The following is a 10,303-nucleotide window of genomic DNA, read 5'->3' as shown; positions in this document are numbered from 1 at the left end:
AATATAATTTATTACCTGTTTAAAAATTCTTTCTTACATTTTGTACATGTTGGCTGACAGAATAAACGCAGGCAATTTACAAACCAAGGGACTGCAGGAAAAAATGGGAAGAGGCAGCAGGGAGAGAGAAGAACCCCACCCAGAGCGGGCACCCCTCACCTCCACCACCCAACAGCAGGGAGGATGGGATGCCCAGAGAGCACTCCTCCGCCAGGGATTTTCTAGAAAAGGAATTGCATAGAAGATACAGCAAGAGGGAACTCCACAACAACAAAAGAAGTGTTCCATATCTGAAAAGCCTAAGTTGTGTTGTGTTTCAAAAAGAAAAGTGACAAAGCACAAAATCTCAATCCGACATTTCTGCAGTTGAACTTGTTCCAAAGGGAACAGCAGGTGGACGACACAGGCTCTTCACAGACTGCTGGGGATTTTTCTCTGACAAACATTGCTTGTCTTCTTTAGAAAGAGCAAAGAGGAAGGTCACCAACTCACTACAGCTCAACATTAAACTCGATGAACACATCCAACACTGACATCCAACACATACACAGTGAGGACACTCCCTGCAATTGGGCTAAATGCTTTCAGTCTGGAGGGCAAGGGCTTCACTACCAAGAGCAGGTGTAGGAGAGAGTGAAGGGGAGAACGCAAATCACTCACTCAACTTGTTCTGTTTGCTGTCCTCTTTATTCCCCGAGGCCAGGAGGGGTATGCGCTTGAACTCACACCCCTACAATTACAAGCGTCACATGAGAACTTTAAGAATATAGAAAGGCAAAGGCATTTTCTACTGGCTGTCAATTTCTCACTCTTTTGAGCTGTTTTGAGACAGGTTTGTTTTAACATGTAGAAGATAGCTCAGGTTGATTCCTGGATGTTGCCTCACCATAGTGCCGAGGTTCAGAGGTCAAGGGCTCATTGACTCCTAGGCTACCCCTCAGCGATACCTGCCTTCAATTCACATTCTGAACTCCAAAAATGAGGGTTAGTCCCTCCTGGGTCAGTGCCATCAGGTTCAACAGCAGCTCTGATGGTGCCAGTTCCAGCAGATCTTTGGGATCGAAGGGTGACACATGGAACTTGAGAATATTTATAAGGGACCCTGAAGTCTTATGGCCTTAAGCAATTATCATTTTGCTGAGGCACAAATCTGAAATGGCAAGTGAAGGGGCTGGTACACAGCCGCAAACACTTTGGCTGGTGGGCAGCCGACTGTATCTTGGGGCAGCCTCCTTGCTTTCTTCTCAACAATGGGCGGCCCCCAACTCTTGCGATGTTCTGCAGAGATTCCCAACTGGGGATTCCAGAAGAGCTCTTCAGTACCCGAGAGTCTAAGTATACAGCCAGCTGGGAAATGGCCTCTTACAGTTGTATGGTTTTGTGTACGAGTACGAGTTCCTGTTGGTTTGTCCCAGTGATGCCTCCCTCAACCTTTCTAAAATAGGCCTAGGGGCATATATTACATTTGGTTGAGTTGAGACCGTTACTATCCCACCACAAATCAATACAGGGAGGGGACAACCTACCGGAAAGGTTGGGAGCCGTGAACTCTTTTGAAGACAGATTTTTTTTTTTTTTAAGTAGGATTTCTGACAATGGGGGCAACCACAGGGCTAATAAGTCTGACAGATCAGGAAGTAAATTGTCAGACCTAGTTCGTGAGGAAAACCTACCCAGTGACCTACAATGCCATCTCCCTGCTTTTCAAAAATAGCAGGTTTCAGGCATGAATTCTGGAAACACGTATGACTCCATTTGGGTAATTTGACCTGTATGGACACAGGTTTAAATTAACATTGATTGCAATGTATTTATTTCCCTTATGCCTTATTTCATTAAAAAAATCATTACAGACGCAAGGGAAATCTTTCAAAGTGATCATTACAGCCAGAGATTATACAAATAGATTTCTTAGGGTAGAGAAACAGCACTTCATTGCACAGAGGCAAAGTTCTAAGGTTTTTTAGTCAACATTAGCTCAGTAAGGTTAAAAAAAAAAAACCCACAAAAACTAAAAACCCAAAGTGTAATAGTTGGTCCTATGAGGCACTCGGAAGGTAAAAAAATGTTTTATTACCTTGAGATAATCAATAATAAAAATATTTTTCATTGGATCTATAAAATCTAATGCTCACTGACCAGTATCATCTTTACAAATAATTGGCTTTAAGCAACAATGTTCTGATTCACAAAAGCTCCTCTACTCTCAAAGAAGACGGGTAAAACCCAGTTTCATTTCAGCTGCTTCCATGGTCATCCTTTCCCTCATTGGCCTTGGACTGATACGAGGTCTCTACGTGAAACTGAGAACTTGTCCAGAGCAATGGCTCGGCAAAAGCTAACGCTCACATTCACCTTGAAGACTGAAAATTCAACATGTAAACTTTTTCTACTTTCTTTACATTCTTCTGCAGGTCCTCATATAGTTTTTATTTGCTTGGCCCCATGGGGGCAGACCTTATACTGGCAAAGGCTTGTGAATTCTGGGAAGTCAGTGATCACCTTCCTGGCTCCCTTCCTCACACACTGATGACAGAAGTGGGGCGAAAGCATGGCCGCTGCGGTCCTGACAGTGACAGACATGGGGATACGTAAGATGAGAGCTTCATTTGCTCCTTTCCAGAAGTAAAAAGTCTTGATTCCATCATCTGAATACTTACTTTGAAGGTATCTAGCTTAGAGGAGAAATATCTTTTAAAACAATTATGGAATGTCTAATTTGCAGAGTGTCCTAAACTCAGACTCCGTGACTTCTTCCTAAAAATGGCTCTACTGGTTGAAAGCTAGGAGAGTAAAATCCCTAAAATAATTGTATATATGAAAATGGGGAGCGGTTTAAACAGTTTAATACTGGATACCTCACCCAAAATCGTGCCCTGCCTTGGAAAAGCTTGTATTGCTCATGTGAGGGTGGGGATTTTTCCTTTTAGCAGAAGTGAGTGACCACGTTGGAGTCCACACAGTTTGTGGAAAGGCTGTTAGCTGCTACTTGTCTGTCATCACCATGTGTCCATTTATCAATTCTAAATCCAACTTCTATTCCTTCCAGGTCACTCTAAGGAAAGCTTAATGAATGTGGTGAGAAGAAAATGAAAATATGGTGAAACCTCTACCTTTAGACAGCCAAACTCAGAAGAAAGGAAGTTTCTTTCTAGTTCTGGGTTAGCAATCACAACTGCTGCCTCCTTAGACACAGTTCTCTGATTTGCATATATAAAACATTTCGAAGTGGATGCTTCTTAAACATTTCCAAAAATAAATATTAGAGAACTAAAAGTAAGGAGATTCAAAACACATAGAGCCCAATCAAAAATGTAAATGTTCAAAACGGCAACTCTTCAGAAACTGTTTTACACAGATATTTATGTATTTTTATCATTTCTATTACCAAAAACCAACTAGAGACCTAAAATGTGTGAAGGAGTTGATGACATACTAGCTTCAATGTAATTTTGGTATGGGTAATTTAAGTAAAAGAGTGTGACAATAAGAAAACTATATATAACTATATATTTGAAGTGAGAATTTACCCACAGCTATCTGTCATAAAGGTCCTGTTGACTCTTTACCTTTAAGTCCCTTTGTCAACTTTTAGTGACTTTTTGTTACACTCAGGGTAGGTTGTGTCGTGCACCACTAGATGGCACCATGCACAAGCGATAGGTGGGGTTTTTTCCCCATCCAAAGGAAGTAAGCACGTCCTTCCCCCTTAGCTGTAGAGAAGCCCTAGGCGGTACGTGTCACATAGAACGATGAAGTGGCTCTCTGTGAGATGAACTGTTGAGTCTGGACCTTCCAAGTTTGAGAGCAATCTAACAGCTATTATTTTACTCCAAAGGAGAAGGAAATCAGAATTCGTAGTGAAAATTATTTGACATAAATGGTGTGTTGTACATAAGGGAGTTGCCATTCACTTGATGGGGAACATAACAGGTTCTATGACAGATGAGTACCTCACTTAGAAGGAATCAACCACTTTTCCCTTTTCATGAGGCATGGAAGTTCCTTTGAGCATCCTTCAGATTTTTAATTCTTGATTTCCATAGGTGACAGCTCCCAAACCAGTAACGATGAGCAATCTTGAGAAGTTATTTCAATTGAAGTAATGGACAATAGCTCTCTTTCCTCCCCCTCCTCCTTTTAAAAAAATATCTATTTGAAAATCTTTTTATGTAGAATACAGTGTCACTATCTTTTGGTCAAATATGCATTGGTCCAAACATTTATCCACTGAACTTGTTTATTACTGCAAACTCTTCCTTTCACATCAGCATAACATATATTTATGTGTGATGCAGGGATGGCGTGGGAGAGACAGGTTATAGAATAAATGCCTCAAACAGGAGATAAGAAACAAAAGGGATGAGAGAAGAGGCTCCATACCAGAGTACCAGTAGTTCCTCAGTGAGGAGGACGGAGGAGTCTTGGGAAATATCAAGAAGTCACCAAAACAGAAGAGGAAATACACACGTAAAGAAGGGGGAAAAATATATAGAATGATATCGAATTCAACTCCAGTCAGCAACCTGTATACCTCCAGCCCAAACGTCAACCACAGCCATGTTTCGAAGGTTCTGATTCATCCACATGGGTGCTTGTGTTAATTGTGGCTTGGCTCCTGGGCTGCTGACCCTTTATATCCCACTTGCTGAATGAATTGAGACCCTGCGTTAAAACAAAGAGCCTGTGACAGTTCTAAGGAAATACCATAGTTTACACAAAGTAGTCTTCTGACTGCTTCTCGGTTAATTTTTTTTTAATTTAAGGAAGTCTGATTACAATAATAGAACATAATTTGCAATCAGTCAGGAAGGCAAGTGGTCCCAAGAGAGGAAAGAAAATGATAAAGGGTTGTCGTCTCTTGGCGAGAGGCACAAAGACAAGGCTTGAAAGCGTGACAAATAGGTTACAGGTTAGAATCCTCCTCTTCCAAGCTGGAGCTATTTGGAAGGCATACTGTAGCCTGGGCAAGAGACTAGCTGACTCTTTAAATGATCCAGGTCAGAGTCCATGGTGGTCCTCAGACTGATGAAGGAGATTGGAGACATCACAGTAGGGGTCCAGCATTTTAGAACCTTGGCAAGACCTACTACTTCCAGCCCTTCACTTGACATGTGAGGGACCTGAGGTCCAGTGAGGTTAAATGACTTTCCCAGGGGAACATAGCTAGACAATGACAAACCCAGAATGAGAACCGGTTTTCCAGGGGCCAGCTCAGAGGCTGTTCCTCCACGCACACAGCCTCTCAAGCAGACAGAGTACCTGGGGGGAGTCAGTGCGCAGTCACAGAACCACAATATTCAGTGAACTTCAGTAGAGAATGCTTCTCACAACAAGACTTGGGGGAGAAAGACCTTGCCTGAGCCAGCTGAAAGAAGAGACTGACAAAGCCAGTAAGCATTGACTATGTTTCTGGGCCAGAAGGATGCTAGAAAGATAAAAGGTCAAGGAAGCAAAGCCTGTTTAATTAAACTGGTGACCACGCCCACCTTATTACGTCAGAAGGTGAGGCAGGTCTAGTCAATATCTAAATACTAACAGTACTGCTAACAAAAACAGAAATTAAAAGAAAATCCTTTTACTAGAATACTTGTAAATACTCATCAATAATAATAATAGTGATAATAATAATAATACCCTTTTTAATAAAAAAAAACCCAAAACTTCAAATTGCATCTTACAAACACGTATGTGGTGAAGAAATGCTTGTTTGTGTGGCTGAACATGAATCCCGGTCTCCCCTGCAAAGCTACAGCTTTATTTCCAGAGGGTGACCAGATGGGTACCCTCAAGGAGTAAGGAATCTTAGCTCTTTCTCCTTTATACTTAGATTCTCCACTTCCCTGATACAAACAGTAACACTGGTTCTGCAGGTTCTAGAAACAGAACACCGATGGGAGGATGATCTGAGACACTTGATGTGCACAGTTTGTAGCAAAAGTCTGTGATTTCTCTGTAAATTACTAATCTGAAATAGACACAAAAAACCGTCCACAGCTTCAGCTTCAAATGATTTAAACAAAAATAGAACGAGCCATGGACAGTGTCTGCATCCCTGTCCAATTTGATGTAAACAACGTTGTAGAAATTGGGTTAGTTAAGAAAGTTTATCCATATACCTGGATAGCAATAAAAAGCGTTTCCTAGGAAACTGTAAGATCCTGTACCACACAGCATACAGCCCAACTAAGAGGAAAATTAGGTTGATTTCTAAATTCAAGGTACAAATTTACACAATTGTCCTTAAGTCCTGTGATGAGGTCCGGGTGAAGTGGGCATGTCTGTCAGCAGTCGCGTCTGCTTTCCTTCTCTCTCCCGCTTGCAGTCTTGCCTCCTCGGTCATGGTCTACTCTGGATTTCCTTCTCAACGGCGATGCCCTGGACAGCCACAGCCCCCCCAGTGCGTTCCCGTCCTTCATTTCCAGTCCCGGCCTGGGTCAATACTGCCCTTCGGCTGCTAAAGACACTACCGTTTCGTGTCTTCCCATTTCTTCCAGGACGGCCGCCAGCATGCTCAAGTTTCCATCTGGGAAGTTCTGTGCTTCCCAGAGATCCAGGATTACGCCAGTCGGGCTGGATTTGGTGGCAAAGTAATTCAAATACCTGTAATTGGGAATGGGAAAGTGTGCTGAATGGTGAAAGGCACAGATCTATTTTCTCTGCAGTTTGCACTAACCCCCTTCCGTCTCTCCGTCTGTCCTTTAAGTATCCGGCTCCCACTGGAGAAACTGTGGTTTACAGAGAGCCGTCCTAAATAACTAGCACACACTTAATTAGATCAGCCCCAGACAGGGGTTTTAAACAGCGAAGTTTACCTTTGTTAACCTCAACTCTGAGTAAGGTAATTTAAGAGACGAGATGTCTCTGGGTCATATCCTAAACAGGAAATCAAGACACTTATGTTTTCTTTCCAGCCCCCGCTCTGATCCTCTGACAGGTCATGCCATGTCTTGCGCTTGGCAGTGGTGGCAACATGCCACAAAGAGGAGGCTCTCGAGGTCTCTTAATAACTCAGTGTCAGTGCCCTGATTAGCATGTTAATTAAGCATCCAGCGGTAGGTCTTGCTCAATAGGAGATGAGGAAAGACAATTACCTTAAGTGAAGGGATGTATTATTTAGGGGGATTTAGCCCATCAGCTTTGCAAAGTGGATCACAAAACTCCATACTTATCGTGTCTGATAAGCCCTGAAGCTCTTTTGACTATGTGTTTGCAAGACCATGGTGCAAGATACAAAAAAGAAGCTTAATACACAGCTTTGCAGAACGAAAAGTAAATGGATGGCTGGGAAAAACCAAACCAAACCAACAACAACAACCAGCGCTGCCCTAAGTCTAACAGTTACCAGCCTCGGAACTCTGTGTCTAACAGAAACCAGTCCCGAAGCCTGGCCACACCCACCTGTCCAGGTTCAGCTTATGGGCCAGCATCCTCCAGTCATGACCTCTGGTCTGCGGGGCGTCCAGGCTGCTGCAGAGCTTCTGCCGGATGGGGGGAGGGATGCTGAAAGCACCAGGGCCTGTCATGGTGGTGATGGTGCTAGCCGGGTCCAGCAGAGGCAGATCGATGCCAGTGGGTTCCTGTAGTTCAGGCACGGGAACAGCCCAGCATTATTTCCAAAGACAAAAGCAAGCTCTATTGAACCAACTGACACAATGCCTAGCTTTGAGCATGAGGAAGAGAATGAGCGCTATTCTTCTTCTTGGTCAGAATGGCTTCTTCCCGGCCGAAAGCTGTGACCTGGCTGAGAAGAAGAGGGACATTCTGGGCTGCCTTTGCATAGCCTTGGATGTCTAGGTTTTCGCTATGGACTGGGCTGGGCGAGGTGGGACGTCTGGTGTGATATAATAACAGCTCTTCTCTCATCCTTTTCAGGATGAAGGAGGAGAGAGGACTATCAATACTCCGAAAGGTTTAGATTTCAAGAGGGGAGAAATGTTCAAAAGGGCAGTACTTTGAGAATGAACAGATAGGATATTAGAAGGCTGGAAGTTCAGAGCTTCTAGAAACTGTCTGACCCTGAGGGGAACGCCCTGGGCAAATGCCCAAGTAAATTCCCTCTCTAACCTCTGCAGAAGAAGAGTCTGTTCTGCTTTTTTTGAATGAAATAGAACACAGCCCTCCTCCAAATGGTATCAAATTAAGACTAATTTTTTAAGGAAAATGGTGAACACAGTAGATTGCCTTAGGGCAAGCGCTAATGGCGTCCTCCAATTGCTATACACCCTTATTTTTGTTAAATCTAATTTTAGGAGAGAAAACCATAAATTGGCTCTTAAAATAGTTTCAGCTCATAAAACAGCACAAATGCAAAATCTGAATTTCATCTGCAGGAGAAACTCTAATCATTTTCTGATCACTTCTGCTGGCTGGAAAAGCAAAAGCAAATGTTGCCTGGGAACTATTAAAGCAATAAAAGAAAATCTACTTAATCTACTTTAAATGTCATCTCTCTCTCTCTCTCTCTCTCTCTCAAAGCAGGTAACGTCGTGGTGTACATAATTAGCTGCTTCGGGATACACTAGCCACATACAGTTGGAGTCATCATGAAGTCTCTGGTCCTGTGCAGAGGGCTCAGCTCGGGGGGTCAGTGCCACCCTGCCCAGAGCCCCCCAAACCTGGCTGCACCGTGGGGATCACCACTGTCTGTGTCCCAGTGTAGACGGACAGCAAGCTCTATATTCTGGGGCCCACTGCCAAGGCTCACAGCTAGGCTGTGCAATCCCACCGCACAGGGCCCATCCAGGGGGCTTGGAGGGCGCAGTAGAGTAAAACCAATTCTTTGCTATGAAACACACGGCGGTGTTGGCTGCTGTCACAGTATTCGGCCTCAAGACCCCCAAGTGGCAAACTAGCCTCTGAGGATTCCATGTGCTCCTTTGGGTTAATTCCAGCACATACCAGTTAAAAGACTGGTATGAATAAAACACATCACCGATAAATGGGGGTTGGAGTTTCGGAATGGGGACACGACCTGCAGTGGTCTCCCTGCACCTGGCAGAGCTCCTTCCAAGGGACCCCGAGGAGAGAGGGCTTCTGCCCTCACGGGCACAGGGCTTCAACAAAGGGGCCCAGGAGAGTGATGCGGGGGCAGGTGGTGGTGTTTATCAACAGACTGTGTTGGGGGCTTCTGAACCAAAGCGCTTCAACAAGTGTATTAGGCAAAAAAAATGACGCATGTAAAGAGTAGAGGAGGTTGGGGCGCCTGGGTGGCTCAGTCATTAAGCGTCTGCCTTCGGCTCAGGGCGTGATCCCAGGGTCCTGGGATCAAGCCCCGCATCAGGCTCCCTGCTCTGCTGGGGGCCTGCTTCTTCCTCTCCCACTCCCCCTGCTTGTGTTCCCTCTCTCGCTGGCTGTCTCTCTGTCAAATAAAGAAATAATCTAAAAAAAAAAAAGAAGAGTAGGGGAGGTGGAGGTGAAGAGAAACCACAGGTTATTTCCACAACTTAGTGCCATCACTCATGCTAAGACCCTTCCTATGTGGACAGTAATGGCAGGGCCTTGAAGGAAAGCCACCACATCCCCAGATGTGACCATCCCTTACCATCCCTTGCTGGCAGTGAAGATTAGGTTGGCACAGGGAGGGGTCTGCTGTGTGGAGCTCTGACTTCTGTGCCCAGAGATTCTTCTCGCTGTTGACCACTGTATCTCCTTGCTGCTCACCTGTCATCTATCCCAGTTGGTCACACTCACCTTCCCTAAGTGTCAAACTGATGTTTCTCGTTTTCTCTCTCTCTCTTATTCAGAAGCCTCCAATGCTCCTCCTGCCACATGGAGTCCCCACTTCTGGTCACGCGGTGAGGGGTATTTGCACCACCTGCCTCATCGGCTGCTACGAGGCCCCAGAGCGGATGCCTGCAGAGTGCACAGCCAGGCCTCACACGGAGGAGGGGCCCTGTCCCCCTGTGCTCCCACTACTTGACAATCCGATCCATCCCTTCTCCCGGTTGCCTGGACATGACTCAAACTTGTCTCAGAGTTTCTTCCAGGCCCGAAGACTGGACTGCTCACTGTTCTAGAGCCTTTTCTCCAAGGCTATACCTCTGATAATTCTTTCCCTTAATCTCTGTTGGGCAAACCCCACCATGTCTGGACCAAAGACATGTCTCTGGGCCTCCCCTGAGCAAACCCAGCCAAAGCCACCAACCGGGGACCTCCCGCAGCACTTTTCTGGGTCCCTACCTTCTGCCTGCCCTAGGCATGTTGGCCGTATTTATGGGCTACTTCTTTTGATTCTTCAAATTTCTTGGAGATGAAAGTATTTTTGTCATCCTCAGAACCCGTAAGATACTCAGCACAGTGC

At 44.9% G+C, this 10,303-nt stretch overlaps 1 protein-coding gene across 4 annotated transcripts in view; it reads right to left on the bottom strand.

Annotated features, from left to right (window-relative positions):
- The window catches only part of UNC5C (unc-5 netrin receptor C), a 338,832-nt gene continuing 328,529 nt past the window's right edge, over positions 1–10,303 (bottom strand). For all 4 annotated transcript variants that reach the window (XM_019795351.2, XM_019795352.2, XM_002915290.4 and 1 more), the window contains 2 exons: positions 7,402–7,580; positions 1–6,603 (listed from right to left, as the gene is read on the bottom strand). In XM_019795351.2, coding sequence (XP_019650910.1) covers positions 6,438–6,603; positions 7,402–7,580 — 345 coding nt within the window. In that variant the 3' untranslated portion in view covers positions 1–6,437. The remainder of the gene's footprint in view (positions 6,604–7,401; positions 7,581–10,303) is intronic.

Source organism: Ailuropoda melanoleuca, chromosome 11 (assembly GCF_002007445.2).
Source record: "Ailuropoda melanoleuca isolate Jingjing chromosome 11, ASM200744v2, whole genome shotgun sequence".
Taxonomy (NCBI): Eukaryota; Metazoa; Chordata; class Mammalia; order Carnivora; family Ursidae; genus Ailuropoda; species Ailuropoda melanoleuca.
The sequence above is the reverse complement of the archived record's forward strand: the minus strand, read 5'-3'. Positions and strand labels throughout refer to the sequence as shown.